Below are 26,846 nucleotides of genomic sequence, written 5' to 3'. Positions count from 1 at the left end.
CTTAATTGTATTACAGCATTACATATATGAATATAAGACTTAACTATTCTTTTATTATTGAATATGTAGTTTGTTCCCACTATTTACAATTATACATAATGTCAGAAAAATCTTTGCAGGGTTGGCTTTTTGGTTTTTAATAACAGTGTTAAGGTAGATTCTAACAAATGAAATTACTAGGATAAAAGGTATGATTATTTTTATAACTTTAACTATGTACTTCCATAATTCTCTCCAAAAAAGATTCCAGAAGTCTGCAATTCCATCAGCAATTAATGCACACATCTGTCCTCTACAACAGTTTTTGACAATATGATAGATGAGGTGGTACCTCAAAGTTGTTTTAATTTGCATCTCCTTTGATCATTAGTGGTGTTGAGCATTTTCAAGTGACTGTTAATAATCTGCTCGTTTGAAAACTCACATATACTTGGACCAAATGGTCTCACAGTTTCCCCTGAGGAGAGAGAATTACCCACCGTGGTTTAACAGTTCCTCATATATTTCATTTTTAAACATTTTTATTCTAAACAAATACCAAACAGATTAGACATCTAAATGCATATTAGGTAACAGAACAAGAGGCATATACATCAAACTGCTAGTCTTTTATGTACAGCTAGCTTTCCAAAAAGTATATATGTAATAAGATCCACCTGTAGCTTTCAACATTGCCCTCCCTGTTCTTTGTTTTTGAATCCTTAGCCCTAGCCCTCCTTGTCCTCCTACCTCCCATATAGGCATGAGAATTTTAAAAAAAAAAAAGCTCTGTAACAACATAGCCAAGCAAAACAAATTTTCATACTGGCTGTGTCTGAAAATATCTGTCTCATTCTGCAGATCTTTAGATTTCAGATGTCAGATTACCTGTCATACTTGTGATAAATATTTTCCCTAATGTGTTCATTTTTATTAAATATATTATCTTAATGTAATCAAACACATATCTTATCCCTAGTAATTCATTTTGTTAAAAAAGCCCCATAACAACTCTGATAAAAACTTTATTCCATTTACTTCCACCTTCTTAAAAGTTGTGTTTCTGCTGTTAAAGTCTTATCTAGATAAAATTCACTGGGATATAGTATGTGAGTCTAAATCAGGGGTCCTCTTAATAAAAGAATTTGTTCTGTGAAGTTCGGACTCAGTCAAAGGGCTGTACTTGAAGACCTAGAAGGCCACAGGTTTCCCATCCCTGGTCTAATGATTTCCAGACCAGTCTAACCAATTTTAGAAGTAAATTTGTCAAATAATAATAATAATAATAATAATCCTTTCCTCAGCTTTTCCTTGCCATAAATTTATCAAACCTGAATCAATTGCATTGCTTGATATAGCTATTCTGTTCTATTGAGCTATTTCTCCATTTTTTCCCAGTTCCAGATAATTTAAAACAAATTTAAAAAGCTGTTGCAATTTAAAATGTGGGATTCCAAGACCACCATTGTTTTCTTTCTCAGTGTGCCTCTTGATTTTCTTGCCTACTTGTTTTGCCATATAAATTTCACCACAATCTTGTTCATTTCTATAATGAAGTCCCTAGGTTTTGTGCTTGATATTACATTAAATACACATACTACCTGGGGGAGCATTGCTATTTTTTCTACATTAATCTGCTCTATCCACCCATGTATGCTCCATGTCCTTCCAGTTATTTATGTCCTCTTCTCTTTAACTCAATAGTTTACAGCAGTTCTTACAAGGATCCTAAGACTTCCTAGGTGGGTTAATTAGTTCTGCTCACTCTACAGTTTTTTAAATGGTTTCGTGGCTATTACTACTAAATGAGATTATGGATGATACTTGTGAGTTGATTTTGTATCCTAAAATTGATGGGCTTGCTTATTGGGTCTATTAATTTTTGTGAAGTGGTTGGATTTTTGAGATACACATCTATATGTAATGCTATTTTGAACTTAATTCCCAATGTTAAAATTTAATATACTTTTCCTTTCTTATTGTGATCTCTAGAGTTGCTAATACATGTCAAACAAAAGCAGTGACAACAGTCATACAACAGCTACACTCACTTTATCGCCGTTTTTAGGGGAATGCTTCTAATGCTTCTCTACTGCACAAGAAGGTGGCTCATTGCCTAAAGTAGGTATTTTTTTTGTGGTGAAGAAAAATCTTTTTATACTTATTCATGGCTTTAATCATGAAAAGTAGATTGGATTTCTAGCAAGAAGTTTTTTTCTGCCTCTTATTATAATCACTTGGTTCTGAGTTCTTTTGACTTTGTTTTATATTATTGTGTTGATAATATGATGACAGGGAAAGAAAATGCTTATAAATTGAAAATATTTTATTTGAAAAAGAATTAAAAAGCAATAATTGAAAATTTGTAAGTTGTAAGATTATCACATATCAAAATCTATAAGTTGCAGCCAAATCCATTTTCAAAAGCAAATTTATAGTTCACATTTTCTTAATGTTTCACTATTCTACTGCCTTTTTTACTTGGTATTTTGCAGATATTCACAGGAAAATTTGTCACTAATTCTTTTAGTGTTATCTTTGCCAGGATGAAAAATATCATATTTGCCTCATAAAAAGTATTATTGGATAAAATTCTACATTTCTCTACGCTGATGAATAACCTATGTAGCACAGGTTTTGTTTATTCTAGGAAGTCCGAAAGAGTTGTGTTGTGTTTTGTTTCCAGGCAATTCTTTGATGACTTGTAATTTTCTCCTAAAATTAGTCTATTTAAATTATATGTTTTTTGTTGTTCAGTCATTTCAATGGTGTCCAACTCTTTATGATCTCACATTTGGGTTTTTTTGGCAAAGACACTAGAGTAGTTTGCCATTTCCTTCTCCAGCTCATTTTACAAATGAAGAATCTGAAACAAAAAGGATTAAGTGACTTGTCCAGGGTCACGCAGCTACTGAGTGGCTGAGGGTAGATTTGAAGTCATAAAGACGAGTCTTCCTGATTCCAGGCCTGGTGCTCTATCCACTGTTTCATCTAGCTGCTGCAAATTTAGGGAATTTAAATTTTTGTATATAATAATTTATTCCCTTTACATTCTCTAATTTGTTACAACAAAGCTATAACTGGAGTATAATATTTCCTAATAATAGTCTTAACTTCTTTTGTGTTTCTTGGGATTTTGTTTTCAATTTAAATGTTGCTGAATTATTTTTTCCTTCTGCTGATTAAATTTGCTAATGGCTTGTCAGTTTGTTAGCATTAAAAAACCCAGCCAGCTACTAGTTATATTTGTCAGTTCAATCTTTCCTTCATTCTCCAGTATATGTATGCTTGCTCTTACCTTTATAAAATCTCTCTAAAAAACTTTTCTTTGGATGACTGATTTGGTCTTTTTTTGGAGTCACTAAGATACAAATTTAACCATTTACTTTTTCCATTTCTTTATTAACCTACATATATAGTGACAGACATGTGCCTATGAAAATAAGTTTGGTTCCAACCCCCAGGTTTTGATATGTGGCATTATCATTTACATCCTACTATTGTTTTCCTGAATGCTTCTTTAACCAAATCTGTAACAGTTTTTTAGCCTCTAACTAGTTTTACATTTGCTCATGTTACTTAATTCTAATTTTGTTGCATTATGGTCTGAAAATGTGGCATGTATTAACTGCTGCTGTCTTGAATTTATGCTGTTTCTTTATGACCTAGTGTGCAATCTATTTCTGTGAATGTTCCACGTGTTCTTAAACAGACTGTGTAGTTCTCCTCATATATATATATTAATTTCAACTATTGAACAAGCAGTTAAAATCTTACTTCTCTATTACTGATCTTTTTATTTGACTTACCACATTTTTATATTGGGGTAATTCAGATTCTTTATTATATATCTTGCTCTATTTCTCCTTGTGTCACCATTAATATCTTTTGGCTTTCAGTGCTGAATTGCTTGGTGCATATGATTTGAGAACTGTTGTATGTTTGTTATTTTTCGTTTCACCATGATTTACTGTTTTCTTTAGGGTTTTTTTTTTCCTAATTTAAGGTCCACCTTGTCAGATACTGTTACTTCTACCCTTGCTTTTTCAGTTCCTATAGTTTTTGAGACTAACTTCTTCATTTTAATTTAGCTATATTTTTTGCATCACATGTTGATGGGTAGGGGCAGAGCCAAGATGGTGGCCGGAAAGCAGGGACTTGCCTAAAGCTCTCTCTCAGGACCCTCCAAACACCTATAAAAAATGGCTCTGAACAAATTCTAGAACTGTAGAACCCACGAAATAGCAGAGGGAAGCAGGGCTCCAGCCCAGGAAAGTCTGGATGGTTGCTGGGTAAGGTCTATTGCACCGTGCTGGGAATGGAGCAGAGCAGAGCCCAGCGTGGGCTGCGCCCAGACCAACCAGACCCAGGAGCCAAATGGAACAGACCCAAGCTGAATAGAAAATCTGACTTTCAAACACAAGAATCAAGAGAAGCATGAAAAGGTAATCAAGAAAGAGAAATCATAAGGGACTTACTAAAGTTGAACTGTTTTGTTTACATTCCTACATGGAAAGATGATGTGTATAATTCATGAGTATTAGGGTAGCTGAAGGGAATACACACACACACACACACACACACACACACACACACACACACACGGCACAGGATGAGGTGAATATGAAGGGATGACATCTAAAAAAAATCAAATTAAGAGATGAGAGAGGAATATATTGGGAGATGGAGGAAGGGAGAGATAGAATGAGGTAAATTATCTTGCATAAAAGTGGCAAGAAAAAGCAGTTCTGTAGGAAGGGAAGAGGGGGCAGGTGAGAGGGAGTGAGTGAATCTTGCTCTCATCGGATTTGACCTGAAGAGGGAATAACATACAGACTCAATTGGGTATCACACCCCACAGGAAGGAAGGAGGAAGGAGATAAAAAAGGGGAGACGATAGAAGTGAGGGCAGATGGGGGGAGGAGGTAATCAAAAGCAAACACTTTCAAAAAGGGACAGGGTCAAGGGAGAAAATTGAATAAAGGGGGATAGGATAGGAAGGAGCAAAATATAGTTTGTGGAAGGGTTTTGCATAATGATACACATGTGGTCTATGCTGAATTGCTTGCCTTCTTAGGGAGCGTGGGTGGGGAGGGAAGAGGGGAGAGGGGAGAGAATTTGGAACTCAAAGTTTTAAAAGCAGATGTTCAAAAAAAAAAGTTTTTACATGCAACTAGGAAATAAGATATACCGGCAATGGGGCATAGAAATCTATCTTGCCCTACAGGAAAGTAAGTGAAAAGCGGATGGTGAGGAGTGGGGTGACAGAAGGGAGGGCTGACTGGGGAACAGGGCAATCAGAATATATGCCATCTTGGAGTAGGGGGAGTGTAGAAATGGGGAGAAAATTTGTAATTCAAACTCTTGTAGAAATTAATGCTGAAAACTAAAAACATTAAATAAATAAATAATAGGGAAAAAAAACATGTTGATGGGCATTGATTCTTGATCCATTAGAATACTTTCTTTTGATATTTTACAAACTCTCAATTATACCTCCCTAATTTTTTTAAATTTTATTTTATCAGAACACAAATATAAAATAGAGAAAACAAAAACATATCATAAACTTAAATATTGAAACAAATATAATGTAAGAAAGAAAAAAAAGCATGTCATGTGCATAGCAGAACACAGGAGAGGATTCAAAATATGTAACAATAAATTTTCATTTCAAGAAAACCTGTATGATAAACAGTACACCCTGTGTTGAGAACTGTCCATCTTTTCTTTGCTTCCTTGTGTTTTCTTTTCTCTGCTGTGTACTTTTTTACTTTGTTCTTTTTACCCCTCCCCCCATCCCCCAGAAGGCTACAATATAATTTAGATATTTCTTCATATGTACATACACATATAGATATATAAACATGCTTGTACATAGATACATGTGCATATAGACATATACTTTCTCAAACATAATCTACTCCTGATATTTGTTCTTTATGTTTGTACATATCTTTTGTTTCCTGTCCTTCATGCCTCCTCTACTTTACTTCTATCCTCTACATCACCTTCCTATTGCTTACCTACCCCCCCCTCCACCAACCACCCTGCCCTCCTATTGCTTGCCTTCCCCCCTTTAAGGATCCCTCCCCTATCTCCCCATTCCCATTAATCTAAACTCCCTTTACCTATTCCTTCATTGTCGCCTCTAAAAATCCGTCCCTTGTCCTCTTCCCCCATATTATTTCTTCTAAATTTCGAAGACTTTTATACTCTTCTAAATATATATGTATTGTTCCCTCTTAAACCCATTCCCGATGAAAGTAGGTCACCAGAACTACCAGTCCTCCTCCCCGTCTAAATCCTCTATACCCCTTCTTCTTCTTGCACCTCTCTTTGTATAAAATAGTTACTCTTTTTAGCTGTTTCTAAGTGGTTTTACTTTTTAAATTCATATCATAGTCAGGTTTATCCCCCTCTTTCTTATAAGCTCGACAATTATTGTTAAGAATGTTAGACACAGATTTTACGTTTTATGTTACATAAAAGGTAAGCAGTCTGTTCTTGTAAATCCCTTATAGTCACTCTTTGGTATGTACACCTTATGTGTCTCTTAGTTCTTGCATGGTGAATCTTATATTAAGTGTTTATTTGTTAATTGTCCATTTTTTTCATTCAAGATAATGCTGAAATCTGAAGGGTATGATATTTTCAGTCAGAGCCCCAAGTCTTTTGCTCTTCAATATACTGTGTTCCAAGATCCACAGTCCTTTACTGTCTTTGCTGCTAGGTCTTGCGTAATTCTAATTGTGGCACCATCATATTTAAATTCTTTTAATCTTGATGCTTTTAATATTTTATCCTTGAGCTGGGGTTTCAGAATTTGACTATGATATTCCTATGAGTTTTCCTCACAGGATTGCTTTAAGTGGTGTTCAATAGATTTTTTTCTATTTCTACTTCCCTGCCTTGTTCTAATGCTTCAGGACAATTTTCTTTAATCATTTCTTTTATTATCGTATCAAGATTCTTTTTTCAATTATAACTTTCAGTTACTCCAATTATTTTTATGTTTTCTCTTCTTGATCTATTCTCCAAATCTGTTGTTTTTCTTATGTTTCACTTTCTCTTCTATTTTTTCATTATTCTTGTTTTGTTTAATTATTTCTTGATCTCTTATAATTTCACTGGCTTCACTTTGCCCAATTCTAATTTTCAAGGTGTCATTTTCCTCCTTGAGATTCTGGATCTCCTTTTCTAATTGGTTGACTTTCCTTTCATAACCTTTTTTTCTTGGAAATTTTAATTTTTTTTTTTTAGGTTTTCCTCCATCTCTGACATTTGATTTTTTATTTTTATGGGTTTTTTTGGTTTGTTTTTTTGGAGGGGGGAAGGAAGGGCAATTGGGGTCAAGTGACTTGCCCAAGGTCACACAGCTAGTAAGTATGTGTCATTTGATTTTTAAAGTCTTTTTGGGCAAGTGACCATTGGGGATTTCTTTACTTCAATGTCCTCCTCTGAAGATGAACCCTGGTCATCTCAATTCCGGTAAGAGGTTTCTATGGTTGGATTCTTTCTCCTTTGCCTATGCATTTTTTTTTGTGGTAATAACTTGATTTTTATAATCACCTCTAGCCCTGGGGTATGGGAAATGGTGCCTCTTGGATCTTCAATTGCCTCTAGCCTGGAACCAAAGCCAAACCTCCAACCTCCTGTAAGTGCCCACAGCCAGGGGCTTTCTGCCCCACTGCTTCTGCACTCACCAGGTGTGTGTTGGTTCCTTCTCACCCCCACTGCTCTTCACAGCACAGCTGGGTCTGGCATTCCTTGTCAGGGAAGGTTTCCGCAATTTTCCTGGGCTCAAACACACGACTTCCCTCACTATCCTGGGGTAAAAAGTTCCAGTGGCTGGGGCTGAGGCAGCCTCTCAAACCAACTAACCCCAGGGCTTCCGGGCTTGTTAAAATGGAACCTACCCTGGAGGTGTTTACTCCTCACAGGGACCAAACCTAGTCCTAGGGTTCTTCTTCAGATCTTCAGACTGTCCCTGGAAGATCCTGGTTGGGCCCCATTCTTCATCTCCACCCCACTTTTTTCGCCCTAAGGTGCTATTTCAACTCTTTTGTGGGGGGCAAATCTTGAAAGCTTGGAATTTTCTGACCTACTCTGTCATCTTTCCAGAATCCTCTCCCCATACCTCCCTAAATTTTAACTTCCTTTTTAGTTTAGAAATTCTGCCTTTGGGATTATCAGTTTCTTTCCCTTCTTCCTTCTTTTTTTTTTTTATTTCTTATCTGAGCTAAACTATTTTTTGGAGTACTTTCATTTTTTTCTTGCTACGAAAATTTAAAAATGACAAATGAATTCAAACATCATTTTTATAGTAAATACGGTTCTTTAAAATAAAGTCCTTCATATGTTTGTGTTAATAATATGCAACTTTATTCCAAATTCTAATTGTTATTTTTATTTTAGCTGGAAAAGATAATATAACTTATTTTTACATTTATATCTATATTAACTCCTAGGGGATAGGAATAGAGACTTGACTTGTGATTTCATAATTATAGGAACTTCTGCGTGAGGAAACTATCTACAAAAGCAAGTCATCACCTTACCTGCAATTTCTTGTCTCAGAGAACTGACTAAAGCACTGATGTTAAGTGACTTGCCCAGAGTGTCACACACACACAGCCAGAAGGTTCATGTGCCAGGACGTCCGTTTCTTTAAAGCCTCAATCTGGCTTTGAGGCCAACTCTGTACCTGAAATATCATGCTGTCTCTAATCAAATCTTAACTAAATTTAAGCAGCTGAAAAATGTATTATTTTTGCTAGTAATTTATCAGTCAATTTGGATTTCTTCTATCATTACTTATTCTTTAGTTGTAGATTTTTATTGAAATATTCTACCAGGTCTTGTTTGTCTTCAACAAGAATTTCTTTGATTTAAAGCAATATGGTTTTATCTGTAAAACATATAATTTGGGGGCACAATCCTAATTTTAAAAAAACTTTTTGTATATATCCAACTTTGACATTTTTCCTTTGTTGCTTTTGAAAAGTCTGATTTTAGACCAAATGATATTTCTTTAAAAATGTGATTTTTCAAAAAAAAAATGTGATTTTTCTTTTCTTTTTTTGAGAATCTTACTGTAGTTTAGGTCCCTCGGACTGCAGAAGTTCTTCATGAAGTAGGAGACTGGAGTAGTAAGTGTACCCCAAGAGTACATCAATAAATTTTTACTTAAATTTTTTTGTCTTAGTCTGCAGTTTTACAATTGTGTGCCTTGGTAAGTTAAAGTTAGGATGCGTCTTTGTCCTCGTATATCTCTTTAGAGTACTGCCTGACCCAGCACGTTATGGACAACTCTCTTTAGGTACTCTAAAGTTCCTAGAGACAAAGTGCCTAGTCTGGGTCGGGAAGAACTGTGCTCAAATCTGGCCTCAGCCACTTAGTAGCTGCGTGACCCTAGGCAAGTCACTTAACCTCGGTCTGCCTTAGTGTCCTCAACTGTAAAATAGAGGTAATAGTGACACGTACATCCTAGGGCTATGGTGAGGATTAAATGAGATAATATTTGTAAAGCCCTCAGCACAGTGTCAGGCACGCAGCAGGCTCTATATAAACGTTAGCTCTTGTTATAATTAGCTATTATTACCAACAGTGTCTACACCGAGATCTCGGAAGATACTACAGTATATAAAAAAGACCCTAATGTCTGTATCTCTCGCTTTTGTCTTCCAAATCTGTACTCTGTTCCGTGTAACATTCAGATGCTTTTTCAATTTTTTGTCTCCTAGGTAGGTTCTTAAATTTTATTTTTATCCTGTCTTTGCTTGATTATTTGCTGTGTCCAAAGTGGTTTTAGAACTTGGATATTGCAGTATAGGTTTCTGATTTCTTGTTTCATCTCTTTGCGATTTTTAATGCTTTGCATTACTTCCTTTAACATGTCACTTATATAGTTTAAATTTTCCCATCCATTTGCACATTTCCATTTCATCCCCTAATGTGGAAAATCTTACTGCAGCACAGGTGCTTGGACTACAGAAGTTCTTCATGGCATAGCAGCTGGGAGTAATAAATGTACCCCAGGTGTGCAGCAAGAAGGAAGTGCTGGTCTAGCTCATGGCCAGGGGACTGGCTGTAGGTTTAAGTGGGAAGAACTCTCCAGCTTCAGGAATGGGAGGGAATTAGCAGCTGCATAGGTGCTACCTGAGGTATGAGGTCACAGGAGGGATTACACCCCAGCCCCTTGCACCTGATTTTTCCAGTGCCTCACTGGACTAGAAGGAAACTTTGAATAATTCAGTGTATTTCACTGAGTCTTACTAGGTCCTAAGCCCCAGGCCCAAACCCCTATTAGGTGCTAAGCCTATGTGGGTGTGAAGCTCCCAGGGTACTAAGGGGAGGTGCTAATTCAAGAGCCAATCATAGGAGCCTAAGTTCTGGTCATTCAGATGACATTTGATGATGTCTGAAATGCTGTAAGAAGAGAAGATAGAGCCATTTGCACAGGGGCTCTCACTCGTGGTGGTACGATGATGTGGAGACTCTGGGCAGCTACAGCTAAGAGCCCTCCAGCTCGTAAACCTGGATGCTGGGACTGTTAAACTCTGATAACTATGTATTGGGATTTGAATCAGACAAGGTCTGTCTGTCGATGTTTGTAATTTGTTTGTATTTTGCTCTGAAGTTTAGGGTGCTGGCTTTTTCCCCTGAACTAAGTGAATGGTATTTGTATGCCGGATTAAAGTAAACTTGTCAACGCCTTAATGTTGCTTTCCTTAGCAAAGCAGATCAAAAGAACCTGGGCTTTTGCAGCATGCTTGTTGTTGGGCTTGTGTTGGTCTTTCAACCCAACAACAGCTGCTAGCCGGATTGTTGCAACGGTCCTTGATTTTGGTCAGTATAAAAATGATCATAGTTGAGGACACTCCTTCCATTGTTCCGTCCTGGCCATTCTGGGATACTGGCAGGAAGTTCCTAAGACCTAAGAGGTGCTTTTGCCCCCTGCTCAGTGAAGAGGGTCTGAATTCTGCACAAGTCACAGGCTGCCTCTGTGATCTTTATCCCAGAACAAGTCCTGACTCTACTGACCCTATTATTGTTATTGAGAAGGATGGGCCAGAGAATGTGCTCCTAAGAGACAGAGGTACTTGCTCTCATTTTCATATGATTATTCCTAAATAATAACCATATTTAGTAAGTAAAAGACATCACTTAAATAGCTTTTGTTAGGATACAAGCATAACTGCTAAGTTTCCTCCAGTAAAGGTAGCTTTTCTATCTGCCTGTGTTTGAGAAGCAGGGTCAGTAAGTGAACCGTGGCAGAGCTCACTATTTCAGGAGCTGGCAAATCCTAGGTTTCTTTACCTGTTTCATGTAGATGCTCTCAGGACCTAAAATTTGGAGAGAAACAGGCTGGTGCCTAGTGGAAAAGTAGGAAGAACTGGAAATATACACAGACTATAGAGATAATATTTAAAATTGGTGGAGGGGAAGAATTAGCTGCTGAAGAAAGAGAAGAGTAAGGGCAGAATGTATCTACGAACTGAAACGGTGACCCTGAAATCTTAAGGAAAAAAAGCTGCCAAAAGCAATTTATTCCAGAGAAAAATGTTGGAAACAGTTTATCTTAGTAATACACTCTTTCATGGAACTGCAAATCTATCTTGCCCATCACCAACGACAAGATCTCACCTTAACAGGTAGTCAGGGAGAAAAACAAATTATCTCTTAAGAACACTGTATCTTAAACATAGTAGGAACTTAAGAAATGTCTGTCAATTCGAACTGAAAGTGGGAGCTACATTTTTGGAAATCCTATTGCCTTGGGGATAGTATTACTGAAATCAAGGGGACATTGTGTGCAGTGTAAAAAAATATAAAACGGAGGCAAATTATATGAGTAAATACGGTAACCATCATGTTCACTTTCAGGCACAGACCATCAGGATATAAGTAGTTTTTCAATTTTAATCCAATAATCCAAGATTCTAATAGGTAACATAAAATAGCTTTCCACACACCTGTAGAGACAATCAAGGCCTCCTGGTCTTTCTAATTGCATAAAGTTGTGTCGCAAGTTGAGGTAGGTGATGTCTTGACTATAGAAGAGATGCTCGGGAACCTCCTCAAGGCTGTAACACGAGAGATCAACTGTGCTTATTCTCTGCGACACCACCTGAATAAGTCAAAGAAAGAAAGTTGCAACTGAGCAAGTACGAATATGTTGATGAAGTAGCTGAGGATGGAACAAACAGAAAGAGCAGCACTGATCACCAGGACGTGCAATGATAACCAGGCAAAGATATCAGGTTACTATAAGAAGTACCAGTTAATGCTCGTTCCTTTCCCATCTCACCCCTCCCCTACCCAATCAAGCTAAGTGTTGGATACAAAGAAATGAAGAGCCACCAAACATCCATGGATGAGGCGTAATAAATTAAATTACCAAAGGTGAAAGCTAGTACTTCAGGCCACAAGGCAAATTTAAGATTATCTAATTTGTACGAATATAAAGCTGCTTTTAATAATATGCCAAAACATGGGATAACTACTCATGACAAAAGCTAGCCTTAGAGGGCTGAAAATATAAACAATAAATAATGTTTTAACTATAAAAATTCAAGGCTTAATCCAAGGGTTAAAGGTTAAGTCAATAATGTAATATGGACTAGAGAAACAAGTTAAGAAAAATTGAGGAAATGCCATGAGGAAGCCGTTTATGTTTTGATTATATATCTCCACATTCAGTAATTACAGGTTTTATTGCTTCTGCAGTGCTTGGATTCAAGGTTAACTGTCTTAACTTTTAAAATGAGTATGCAAGGCAGCATACAACTAGGCAGAAAGAGGCTAGGCTAACCAGGAAATCTAGATAAATTTTTAAAGTTGTTGGTCTTTATGAATTTCAAACAGTAAACATGCTAAGAGACCAGGTAGATGCCCATAGCAAGCTAAAAAGAAGATAGGCCTTCACAACTAAATGATTATCTATAGCGACAATATATTGCAGTTCACTGCCACATCACTAAGGATGAAATCAGAGTTTGACAAGGGCATAAAAGGCACAGAGCAAAGAGTACTGAGACAGAGGGGAACTGGATTCTAGTCCCAGCTCTCGCCCTTATTAAGCTATATGTTCTGGGGCAAGCGATTTTCTATTCATTTCCTTATCTGTCAAAATAAGACATAGCAATACCCTCAAATGGGTAGTATAAGGATTAAATTAGTTAATTTATATGAAAATATTTTTAAAAATACAGCTATACTTTTATGCTCAACATATATATGTATCTATGTATGTGGAAACATATATGTTGAGATTCAATATGCAGGACGTATAATAGCCTTGAATAGCTGCGTACTTGAGGGCAGACTCCCTAGAAATGCATTATCACTCATTATTTGTCATTTCTGGAGACGGCCCGAGAGGACAGCTAAGAGCTAGAACAGTCTTAGGGGAGTAAGTGCAGCCCCCGCACCTTGGAGGCCTGCCGATGCCACCTTTGGCACTCTGCCAAGGACTCAAAGCAGACGTGGTATGTTGGAGCCTGTGCTCCTGCTGAGCTGAAGGCGAGGCTGTGCTGCCGCCGTTTCAATTCTTCTACCTGAAACGAGAACACAAAGAGATCACAGGGAGAACCAGGCTCTGCGATGACGCAAGTTAGGCACCAAGTAGGGGAAACACAAGATACAAAGATATAAAACATAAAGAAGGGTCACCATGTTAACTGAGTTCCTTGAACCCCTAGTTAATAATAACTTCATATAATTCAGTTGTAACACAAAGTTGTTACTTTTGGGGAGTGGCAAACAATTTCACTGTAAGAATACGTGCAAAACCAGAAATTATTAAAGCTAGAACCTCTGATAATTCAGTTTCAGAATGCTCAAGGTGGGCTTATAAATATAAGAACCAAAATTATACTGTTAGATTTAAAACATTTCCAGAATATAAAATACAAGCAAGTATGGGCCAGCTTTTTCCTTACCTAAAATAACCTAAAAGAATGAAGAGTAATTCTCATCTGTCAGTCTCACCTTTCCCCCAACAAGGGGCAAAATGTGCATCTTTCCAGTCTGGCAGTCTTTCACCGAAGACACAATAAGGCAAGTCCCACAGAGAACAACGAAGCGCTCAGCCCACTTATGAAGCTGGGTCTTTCCCTTGCGTACATTATAGATGCCAGATAACAGAATTCGGTCGAGATGGTCCATCTGACACGGTTTTTCTGAAATAAAGAGTACATTACTGTTTACTAAATAATGATAGTCTTATCAAATATATATGTCAACAAATTAAACCAATAAGCATTCACTACATGGCAGGAACAGTGCTGAAATGCCAGGAATACAAAGATGGATAACTGAAAAGCAAGCCAAGCCCTGACGTCGAGGAGTTTACATTCCGATGGGGAAAGACAATACGTAAAAGGAAGCTGAAAAGGGGGGAGGATGATGAAGAAGGTAAAAGGAGGGGAAAAGTAAAGAAAGAAGGCTGGAGACTTCAAAGAGAAGCGGTCAATCAGAATAGGTACTGTCGGATAAAATATCAGAAGTACCAAGGATTTCTGGCCTACCAAGTCAGGCAGTCAGCTATGACTTAGCCAGGGACTGTGCTAACTGTTGGGGAAATAAAGGAAGGCAAAAGACAATCCTTGTTCTCCAGCAACTCACAGTCTACTGAAGGAACGACATGCAAACAAGGTACAGACGGGGTAAAGCGGGGGTGACTTCAGAAGGAAAGGACCGAGATGAAAGAGGACGTGAAGGAGGCCAGGAGGCAGAGACGACAACAAGGGCGCTCCAGGTGGAAAGCACAGTGAGGAACACTGGTCAGGGTCGCCGGATCACAGAGTACGTGCAGGGAGCTATGCGTTAGAAGACTACAAAGGCACCAAGGGCCTGCTGGTCTATATGGAATCACTGGAGTTACCGAATGGGGGCTGGGGAGAAGGGCTGGGATAGGGCCAGATCTGCGTGGCAGGAAGATCAGCTTGACGGCTGAGTGGGGCACGGACTCCTGGGGGAAAAGACTCAGGAAGCCGGCGGGTCACCGCAAAGTCGAAACACACAGCAGAAATGACGGGACGTGGACAATTTACCGGCTATGGAGCAGCACCGAGAGTGAGAAACAGAGACCACACCTAGGTTAGGAATCCGGGTGCATCTGGATGGCGCAGAGCACCCGACCTGACGTCAGGAAACACCCGGGTTCCAATCTGGCCTTAGACGCCTGATAGCTACACAGCCCTGGGTCTCTCTGCCTCAGCTTCCTCATCCAAACAATGGGACTAGTAAGAGCTACTACTTTATAGGGTTATTGTGAGAACCAAGTAAGACATTTGTAGCGCACACTGAGCACAGCGCCTAGCACATAGTAGGCACTTTTTAAAAAATGCTCATTTCCTCCTTAAAATAATACTTTATAACTGGGCAAAAAGCATTCCTGGAAAGTCTGTATTCTTCTGTAAGCACCATTAAATCTGAATTTTCGCAGAACGATGATCAAAGTTGTATTTAGGAATAGAATAACGTGTAGCATATTTTGCCAGAAGATAGGTAGGTGGCTCAGTGGATAGAACACTGGGCCTGAGTTCAAAGCTGTCCTCCACCACTCTGCTAGCTGTGTGGCCCTGGGCAAGTCACTTAATCTCTGCCTAATCCAGTGGAGAAGGAAATAGCAAACCACTCCAGCTTAAGCTGGCTAGCTGTTATTATTAACTACATAAATGCCAGCTGTTACTATTTTTTTTTCCTAATTTAAAAGGAAACCTGCTGCTTGAAGATGAAAATAGCCTTTTCTGAAGCTAAGTTGAAATTCTTAAGTGGAAGTATTAAGTGAAATCCCGCTCACTGTTAAAATTCATCCCTATTAAAAAAGAGTACCCTACTTAGTATGTCAGTCTGGTCTTTCTACATGTGTTTGTCTTGCTGAATTTAAAGAGATTTTAGGAGTACCTAGAAAACCTGAAAAAAATGACTTCTAATGATTTTTCCAGAGAAGCCATATGTGACTGATGAGCTGTTGATGAATGGGATCAATACAAATACTGTAGTGACATGTCTTTGCAGGAGGAGATTCTGAGGCCCAAGTACAGGCAGCACCACTCCTGGTGTCAGGTTAGACTTAAGTGTTCCCATCAATGTTTGTCACTGGGGATGGCACCACAGGAAATCCTTTGAGATTAAGTGGCTACATTCTAATTTTCAATACAGAACTGGAAATAAATCAAAAGGATTTTTGTCTACTTAGCGTATTTTAAATGTCTTTTTAAAAATATGTGCTACTGTAATGTTAATAGGATATGAAGATTTTCCCTGCCCATTAATAGGCCTCAATAGAGCCCATTAAGGGAAGCTTGCTTAGGGGAGGCTTGCTTGTAGGAAGGCTTTCACATTTTTTGGGTACTAAGCTAATTAGGCTTATTAGTCAAGAGGGTTGTGATGCCTTCTGGCTCTGAGCCTATTAGCCAAAAGTGTATATATACTCTGAGGTGAGATTTTGCTTTGGAGGCTCACTTACCAGAAGGACTTTTTGATTTCCTGGTGGAGACTCTGAATATAGCTCCCAACTGCTCAGCTGTAAAGGCTCTCTCAATCCAGCAGTGTATGTAAAGCGTATAGCAATACTGCTTTGATCAAGCAGTTAAGAGCCCTGTCTGTTGGTCTTTATACTAATTTCTCTGCTTGTATTTTCTCTGCCGTTCAGAGTGCTTTTTCCCTGAACTACTGAAAGTAATTAAAAGTAGGATTGTTAACCCCCTTTTGAGGAGACTTCCCTAGAAAAGCAGATTAAAGAACCTGTGATAGCAGCCATCCTGGGTGAGTCAGTATGGTTGCTATTTCAGCTACCAATTCTCCTTTCTACTATTTATTATTTACTAAAACAACAACCTTGTTATTGAAGGCTAAACTATTAGTGAGTTTGCCTTCGCTGCAAAACCATTTTTGTGGCATGTAGTACTAGAACCAAAAGTTCACTCTATGTTGAGTAGAAACTGGTCATTTACTCTTAAGTTTCCAATTTTAAAAATAATTTAACATTCTATTTAAGAAATTGAAAGAAAACATGAAAGGCTCTTATTTTGTTAAATAGGATATTCCACAACTCAACAAAAGATTACTTTAAAATCATTTATCACTTTCTATATCTGATATTTCATTAAAAGGGAACTTTGCAAAAACATGATTTTACTGCAGGTATGTTTGTTTCTGAACATAATTTAACATTTTAAAATTGTCTGGTCACCTATCATAAAGGTACATATTAAATTAATGGTAATTAATCTATAACTCCTTGGATTTCTTTTCCTAAATTTCTGTTCCTTTAAACTGTACATTTTGTTTCAGAGGAAACTTCTGAATCTGCCATCTCTTAGAAGGGAGCAGTCAATTCTGTTTTGGGTGACTTATTTCTTTCTTCACATGCTGTTTTGGTAATAGCTTTGCAGGATTGGCCAGAAGCAAAGGATGCCTGAAGCCTTTATGTTAGGAAAAAAAAATCTGTTGATAGTGATAAAAATTAGAACCAGATAACTCAGACCTCCATTTCAGAAGTACGTTGGCTCTAATTAGGAACAATTTGTACCTTTAGAGAAGGCAAAAAGAAGCTATAGGCTTTTTAAAAAAATATATAATTACTGTACAAATTTAAAGAGATCATCAAAAAATAATACAAGGTGCCCCAAAAGTCTTAGTGCTATTTAATAACTTTAAGTTATTAAAGATTAAAATTGCCCTAAGATTTTGGGAACAATCACTATAGATGCCTAGGTCTTAGCAAAAGATTTCACTAGTAAAGGAAGTTTTTACCCTGCCCCATGCCCAACACCATTTATACCTGTGGAGTGCAACTACATATTTACCCCAATCCCCTACATTTTCTAAATTCTGAAGAGAATAGATGCCCTGACTGAAAACAAAGGCAATACTATTAAACAGGTCGCATCATGTTCAAAGTACTCTATTTACTAAGGCTAAAAAGGAAAAATTCTTCACAACTGGTGAAACGAAATGGATTTTCTGGTTAACTCAAATTTCAAATTCATTCTACCACTTTATTCCCTGAGCTTCTAGTTAAAAGTTATATGCTAAGCTTTTAAATATTTGGAATACCATGAGGGAAAAATATCACAGAACTTTTTTTCTTACTTATCTTTCCATATGGGATCATAATATAGCATATAGGCCAGTATGTAAGGTATATTATGATCCCATCATACAAACTGCTAACACTTCTATATCTACTTATTATCTCATTCAAGATGTGTGGGGTACAAGACCCTTACCAAATAAAATTTATAAAGCAAAGAGGCATCTGGAGGTAAGAACAAAAAGTATTTACTCAAGTCTTGCGAGAAAGGGGCATCACCTCCACTAAGATGGACTAGGGGAAGGAGGCGAATTACAAAAGGCAGGGCACCAATTTATATCTTAAAGCAAAAGATTCCCGCCCACCACTATCCCTCCTCTCCATTGGCTGGGAGGTGGGCTTACAACCTAGGCTCGAAAAGCTAGACAAAGAACCAGGAAATCAAGCACAACCAATCCAAAACATATCTCCTTTTTTAGCAACTAGCTGCTGAGGTAGCAGTAATATGGCTAAGGTAAAGAGGAGGAATGAGGGAGGGGAGGGGGAGTCTTCCTGGAGCATGAAACAAACAATCCCTATATAGTCCGTTATATCCTTATTTGGTAAAAACTTTGTGCTAGCAGTAAGGGAAAGAAAGGGAGGGCACTTACTGCCCCAAGCCCTGAATTCCGAAGAGTTAGGTAATCCACTCCCTGCAAGGTTAAATTCATTTTAATCCACCCCCCCCCCAACTCCACTTACTTTTAAGAATGAAAGAAGGAAATAATTTCTATTTTCTCTTTCTGTGAAGTCTTCACATGAGTTATCTCCCACTCAAAGATGTACAAGTTTCTAAAATCATAGAGAGCCTAGTATTAATGTGGGTGTGTTGCCTGGGATTTCCTGGTAGCTGGACTATTCCTTTTTTCCAAAAACAAAACAAAACAACAACAACAACAACAACAAAAAACCTAAAAAAAATTAGATAGTTTGACTCAAGGTCCCCAAATAACTGTTCTAAAGACAAATAATTCAGGCCTATAAATGTACTAAGAGAAAAGATAAGCCATCAACTGCACAGTGATTATTTTAGGACAAAGGAATAGGGGAGGAAAGAAAAAGAAAAACATATTCAATTCAATACTGCAAGCATCTATTAAGCACTATCCACTCGAGAAGGCACCTTGCCACACTAATATACACAAGACAATGAAAAATAGTGCCTGCCCTCAAGGAACTTAAATGCAGCTTATGAACAGAAAAGTGATGTCTCTCCCATTAGATTGTGAGCTCCTTGAGGGCAGGTATTGTCTTTTGCCTCTCTTTGTATCCCCAGCACATAGCACAGTGCCTGGCACATAGCAGGTACTTAATATTTAGTGACTGACTGATAAGTAAATATAAAATAATTTGAGGAGGGAGACTGTACTAACTAGCGAAAATTAGAAAGGGCTTCTAGATAGGAGATAAGCCTTGAAGGAAGCTAAAAACTGAAGAGGCAGAGATGAGGAAGAAGGGCAATCAGGGTGCAAACAGGGAGATATCACCATGTGCCAAGGCATGGGAAGCAGGAGAGGAGATACCAAGTTCAAGGGAAGAGCAGGTAGGCTAGTACGGATGGAATGAAGACCACATGAAGGAGAACAATGGGATGTAAATCTGGAAAGGTCAACTAGAAGCTAGACTGCAGAGGGTTTTAAATGCCAAGGTGAGAAGTTTGTATTTATCCTAGAGGCAATAGATATTCAATGAAGATGCTGAAGCAATGAAGTTGTTCTATCACAGCAATGACTTGGATTTTAAAAGGTCATGACAGATGTAGTCAACTGGCCAGTTATACAAAATGGGCTTTTGCTTGCCACATTTAAGAGGCCTAACTGGAGACATCCAAGGCTGGAAGCATAGATGGCCAACAAGGGAAGAATTCAAGGACAACTAACTGCCTCCACCAGCGAAAATGGTGTAGGAAGGACAAGGAAGGAATACAAACAGCCAAGTCCCAAGAGTTTGGGGCTTGACAGTCCTTTAGGCTATGACAGCTGGAAGGAAGCCACAATGGTCCTGCATAAATGTCCATATCCTTTGACTTAAGAGATTCTATCAAGAAGGAGATTAAATGGTACATTGGAGAGCAATTCTGGAATTAGAGGCCCTGGTTTGAAATCCCTGCCTGTAATGCTTACTATCTGAGTCACCCTGGGTGAGTCACTTAACTTTCCTGGGCCTCAGTTTCCCCATCAGTAAAATGAGATTAGACTGGATGGACTCTGAAGTCTCTTTCAGTTTTAAATCTGTGAATGACAATGGCACTACATTACAGCAAAATACCTGTAGCACCACTTAAAAAATACAAACTAGAAAATCAAACATGACCATTTCCATGACATAAAGATGAGAAGGGGGACAGTATGTAAAACCATGAATTGACTGAAAAAAACTCATTCTTTTTAAAAAAGCACATTAAATATAACATGGTAGTACCAACAGTGACCCATGGTCTGTTTTCCCTATGAACTTCTTTCTGGTCTCTTCTGTGCATTTCTAAATGTTTCATTAACACTCTTTCCCTTCTTCTCTTCCCTTTTTTCCCCATCATTATCACTCTCCCCCTCTCCCCAAATGAAAGCTACAGTCCAGAGGAAAACAAATCTTGTGTTTTAATGAATCCGTCTAGTAATACATGTTTCGTTTTGCACATATAGCTCATCACTTCTCCACCAAGAGGCAGGAAGTATGTTTCATCATCAGTTTTCTAGAGTTGCGACTCGTCACCTCAGTGATCAGAATTTTTAAGTCTTTCAGAGTTCATATTCTTTACAACATTAAAGCCTTTCTATAATCTCTCTCTTGGACTTGCTCTGCAGGACACTGCATCAGTTCACACAAGTCTTCCAAAGTTTTTCTAAAATCATCCCTTTTATCACTCCCTATGGCATAATATTTCCAATACAATGGTAAGTCAAAATTTCTTTTTTTTTTAAGTCAAAATTTCTTTAGCCAATTCCCAAATGTTCCACTTTGTTCTCAATACTTTGTTGCAACAAAGTGTTGCTATAAATATTCCCAATTTAGTGACTTTCAGCATATAGTTCCAAATTTCTTTTCAGAATGAGTGGAATATTTTACAGCTCCACCAACAATACATCAGTGAATAGTGTCACATTCTAGGGTAGAAAAGGGAGACAAAATAGATGGCCACTGATTAAAGGATGGGTGAACAAGCTGTGTACATCAGAGGTGTCAAAAACAAAGGGGAAATATTTAGTGAAATAAATAAAAATCCAATACAATATAGATAATGTTAATTTGTGGTTTTCTAGGTCAATATGCAGCTACTAACAGGGATCCTTACGCTAGTGTCAAGTTTGACATCACTGGTGTACATGAATGTAATAGAACATTACTCTGCTGCAAGAAATGATAAATATGGGAAGATTTATATGAACTCATGAAGAGTAAACAACCAGGAAAACAATATGCACACTGCTAACAATATTAACGTAAAGAACAACAAACAGAACTCAATGCTCCAAAATTATGATTAAGCTAATTACGATTAATCCTAAGAGGCCAAAAAGCACCTCTCTAGCTTCTTTGCAGAAGTTGGGATGACTATAGCTGTGGACCACTGAATATGTCAGACTTTTTTTGACAGACTGGTTAAACTCCGCCAATTGTTTCCCTCTCTTTTTGAAATCTGTTATAAGGGACAGTTCTCTGGGAGTGGTAGAAGGAAGTATACTCTGGAAAATGTACATGATGTAAAAATAAATCATTACAATTTTAAAAACTATCCTGCAAGAGACTCCTCCCAGGTATTAGTACAAACTCCTGATACTCCTCCCTTACCATTTCTTCATCATAAAGGCATTGTACAATGTAATGGAGAGACTGCTAGACAGTCAGGAGGGATCAAAGTTTGAATCACTCCACTACCAATTACTATGTAGCAATGAGTAAAAACCACTTAGCCTCCATTTCCTTGTCTGTAAAATGAAGATGATAATGTCTTTACTATTTTTCCTCACACAGCTCTACTGAGGATCAAAAGAAATAATGCATATAACCCATGGTCCAACCTCCCCAGATCATATGGACTGGACCCTAATCTCAAAGCTAACCCTAAAGGGTCATTTTCTCTCTTTGGTTTGTTGCCCTTAGCTGAAGTTAATTCCAAGAAAATCTCCAGATATATCTCCTGTCTAGGGTACCACAGAAGCAAGTAAGAGAAGTCTCCAGCTCCTATGCAAGTACTCAAAATAATAAATGCATATAGGATTTAAGCAGCCTTTATTTAACACACACAAAAAAATATGCATAAGATTTAAGGTCTCAGCAGTTCATGTAAATAAATAAAATAAATCACTCGAAGAGGTTGTTAACCCTGGAAAGTAATGAACTTAAGAGGTACCAGAATTCCAATGAATCCCTATCTCCCACAGTCTCCAACACAGTACCTTTTGTGGTTTAGACTCTTCTTGGAAGACAAACATACTGTCTATTGTATAGGCAATTGTATATAGATATACCACATATATAGATATACTGTATATATTGTATAGGCAACCTTCTTCCCATCTTACCTGCAGTCTGAATAACTCACTATGTAAATGTGGTAGAGATGGCAAAGTCCTGATCTCATGTGCCCCATAATGTGGCTTTAACCTTTATAGCTACTAGAGTCCACATAGGTGATCCTTTCTCTCAAGAGTAATGCTGCTTAAGAAATCCCTTCTCAGAAGATAAGATTCCTAAACTCTGTACCTCGGGCTTACTCTTGAGGGTATTCCCTAGGCTAGGGCTACCCAAGAAATCCCCCTTCTCTGACCAAAGATTGTGAGATCATGTTGCCTACAAAATTAAAAAGTTCTTTTCCCTACATAGAAGGTTAAGGTCCTGGAACATAATCCATAAACTCCCTTCTCAGGACAAATGGTCAAGAACATGCCTGCTTCTGTTTTACCCGCTACTTCTCCAGGAACTCTCCCCCCACGTGAAGATAGGCCTCTGCCATGTGATTCTGACCCAAGTTACCAATTTTAACTTGGAGAAGTCCCCTACCTATCCTGGCGGCACCCTGGATAAGGTCTAAGGGAAAGGAGGGGGAAAAAAAACCAAAGGGATGAAATACAATTACTGTTTTAGTTTGGAACAACGAGGTGGGTCATTCAACGGGAGGAGTCAAGAGGATCTGAGTTTGAGTCCTACCTCAGACACTAACTAGTTTTATTACCCTAAACAGGTCACTTATCCTATCTATAAAATGGGAATAATAAAAGCACGGACTTCACAAGGTTGTTGTGAGGATCAAATGATGTATGAAAGTGCTTTACAAATCTTAAAGAATGATATTTAAATGCTAGCTGTCATTATTATTATAATGAACCAGGAGTCCATATGCCAGAGAGGATATGTGGGAAGAGGAGGAAGAAGGAGAGAGAGCTCCAGTCACAGGAACTGATCAGGAACTGGGGCCTCTTAACAAGGTGTTAACTCTACAAGGGGAAGTACCCCATCAGATGTCCCAAAGGCTCATCACCCAGTAAACTCAAACAGATTGTGGGGCTAGAAAAGAGGAGGAATGTATCACTTGATAGGAGTTAACTCCCTAATCAACCCTCCTTGTATATATAAACCCTCCTAGCTTTATTACCTTTAGTTACATCAGGCATCTAAGGAAAACTGAAACTGGTTTTCTAACAGAACTATCTCTCTGAAAGTTTTATCTCTGGTGTTTATCATAAGGAGGGTGTTACTGACAGGAAGTATGGGAGAAGGGAGTTTCCAGGAGCTGTTCTATACTGGAGGGAATCCATTAAGAAAAAGGCTAGACCTAGAGAAACAAGTTTTTCGGGACCACCGCAGCAGTGAGAGGTTCATGTCTCAAGAAGAATATTCTGCCGGTTTCTAGGAAATTGGGTTTTTGAAGGAAGAAATTGGGAACAGGGCATCAATTACTGACTGTTGCAATAGTCTAGTTAAAGTGGTAGCAATGTGACTGGAGAAAAGGTCTCTGATTCAAAAGATGCTATGGAGGTCAAAAATGACAAGATTTGTCAAATGACTGGGAAATGAGGAGAGACGGACACAGGACCCCTCTATGGCTAAAAAACCTCACTAGGACAGTAGCACCCTTAAGAGAAAGGGTGTATTACAAAGCAGCAATCACCAAAACTACTTGGTACTGGCTAAGAAAGAGAGTGGTGGATCAGTGGAATAGGTTAGGTACACAAGACACAGTAGTCAATGCCTACAGTTATCTACGGTTTGATAAACCCAAAGACCCCAGCTTCTGGGATAAGAACTCAATATTTCAACAAAACTGCTGGGAAAACTGGAAAATAGTATGGTAGAACTGGGCATACACCAACATATGACACCATATACCAAAATAAAGTCCAAATGGATACACAATTGAGGTATAAAGGCTAATACTGTAAACAAATTAAGGGACCAAGGAATAGTTTGTCTGTCAGATTTATGGAGAATGGAGGAATTTATGACCAAACAAGAGACAGAGAACATTATGAAATCCAAAATGGATAATTTTGATTACATTAAATTGAAAAGTTTTACACAAAGCCAATGCAACCAAGATTAGGAGGGAAGCATAAAACTGGGAAAGAATGTTTATAACTAGTGTCTCTGATAAAGGCATCATTTCTAAAATATATAGAGAACTGAGTCAAATTTATAAGAATACAAGTCATTTCCCAATTGAGAAATGGTCAAAGGATATGAACAGGCAGTTTTCAGAGGAAGAAATTAAAGCTATCTATAGTCATATGAAAAAATGCTCTAAATCACTATTGATTAGAGAAATGCACATCAAAACAACTCTGAGGTACCACCTCACACCTATCAGATTCACTAATACGACAAAACAAGAAAATGATAAATGTTGGAGAAGATGTGGGAAAGTTGGAGCACTAAATCATTGTTGGTGGAGCTGTGAGCTAATCCAACCATTCTGAAGGGCAATTTGGAACTATACCCAAAGGGCTATAAAACTATGCATACCCTTTGACCCAGCCATACCGCTTCTAGGGCTATATCCCAAGGAGATCATAAAAATGGGAAAAGGACCCACATGTACAAAAATATTCACAGCAGCTCTTTTTGTGGTGGCCAAGAACTGGAAACTGAGGGGATGCTCATCAACTGGGGAATGGCTGAACAAGTTATGGTATATGAATGTAATGGAATACTATTGTGCTATAAGAAATTATGAACAGGCAGATTTCAGAAAAACCTGGACTTGTATGAACTTATGCTGAGTGAAGTGAGCACAGTCAGAACATTGTACCCAGTAACAGCCACAGTGTGCAATGACTGATTTTGATAGACTTCACCCTTCTCAGCAGTGCAAGCCCTAAAACAATTCCAAAGGACTCAAGATGGAAAATGCCATCCACATTCAGAGAAAGAACTGTGGAGTCTGAATGCAGATTGAAGCAGACTATTTTCTTTTTTGTTTTGTTTTTTCTTTCTCATGGTTTCTCCCATTTGTTATAATTCTTCTATGCAACATGAACAATGTGAAAATGTGTTTAACAGGAATTTACGTGTAGAGCCCGCATCAGACTGCATGCTGTCTTAGGGAGGGAGGGGAGAGGGAGAGGGAGAAAAATTTAAAAGTTATGGAAGTGAATGTTGAAAACTAAAAATAAATTAATTTTTAAGAGAGAGAAAGGATGGCTAGCAAATTATCAGGAATCATCCCTATAGTAAAGATTGAGTTATGAAGTAAAAACACCCAGTCACCCCACAGACAGAAATCAACATCTTAAGACATTTAAAACTGATTTGTATAAAGTATTTTAAAAGACAGCTAATCCACAAAAAACAACTCCACAGAGGTGAGCAGTAGCATGTTAATATCGAACAGGTAGTACAGCATAGCTGATAGAACATTTTTTTTTTCCTTTATTTATTTTTAGTTTACCACACACGGTTCTACATAGTTTTGAGTTCCAGTTTTTCTCCCCTCCCTCCCCCCTCCCTCCCCAAGACGGCATGAAGTCTCATATAACTGTCATGTATAACTTCGCATTGAATTAATTTATGCTCTAGTCAAGTCGTGGAGAAGAATTTTGACCAATGGAATGAATCATGAGAAAGAAGAAACAGAACCAAAAAAACAAAACAAAAAAAAAAAAAAACCCAAAACCAAAAACAAAAGAGAAGCAGAAAAGGCGAGCATGTAGTGTGCCTCAGTCTGTATTCAAACTTCGCAGTTCTTTCTCTGAATGAAGATAGCATTCTCCATCGTGAGTCCCCTGGAGTTGTCCTTGCCCCTTTAGGTTGCTGAGAGAAGCGCAGTATGTCAGGGTTGGATAGAACATTTTTTTTAAACTCAGAAGACTTGAGTTTGAATTCGCATTCTACTATGTGATCTTTACATATCATTTCATCTCTCCTGGCCTCAGCTTCACATACGTACTGCATAGGAAACTTACGCCAGGAATTTTTAGTAAGGAAGTGATGGATAGAGGTGGTTTGGGGGTACTACAATGGGTCCCAAGCAAAGAAATAAAATTACCCCACTTCAGTAACCTTTTCCCTTCAAGGCCCACAGGACCCTAAATCTTTTTCTAGCTAATCCCTGCTGAATTGTTAGCAGATAAAGGTTACTACCCCAGGGTATTTGCATTTTCATGTGGCACTCTTTTTTTTAATTTTTTTTTTTATTTTTAGTTTACAACACACGGTTCTACATAATTTTGAGTTCCAGATTTTCTCCCCTCCCTCCCCAAGAGGGCATGGAATCTCATATAACTACCACATATAACTTCGCATTGAATTAATTTATATACTAGTCAAGTTGTGGAGAAGAATT

At 38.0% G+C, this 26,846-nt stretch overlaps 1 protein-coding gene across 1 annotated transcript in view; it reads right to left on the bottom strand.

Annotated features, from left to right (window-relative positions):
* Positions 1-26,846, bottom strand: part of PHLPP2 (PH domain and leucine rich repeat protein phosphatase 2) — a 102,890-nt gene that overhangs the window by 37,746 nt on the left and 38,298 nt on the right. Inside the window, exons 4-6 of the mRNA XM_036751145.1 lie at positions 13,975-14,165; positions 13,416-13,541; positions 11,958-12,112 (exon numbers count right to left, since the gene is read on the bottom strand). Of these exons, the coding sequence (XP_036607040.1) occupies positions 11,958-12,112; positions 13,416-13,541; positions 13,975-14,165 (472 nt within the window). The remainder of the gene's footprint in view (positions 1-11,957; positions 12,113-13,415; positions 13,542-13,974; positions 14,166-26,846) is intronic.

This window comes from Trichosurus vulpecula, chromosome 3, assembly GCF_011100635.1.
Source record: "Trichosurus vulpecula isolate mTriVul1 chromosome 3, mTriVul1.pri, whole genome shotgun sequence".
Taxonomy (NCBI): Eukaryota; Metazoa; Chordata; class Mammalia; order Diprotodontia; family Phalangeridae; genus Trichosurus; species Trichosurus vulpecula.
Note: the sequence above shows the minus strand (reverse complement) of the source record. Positions and strands in the feature narration are given on the sequence as shown.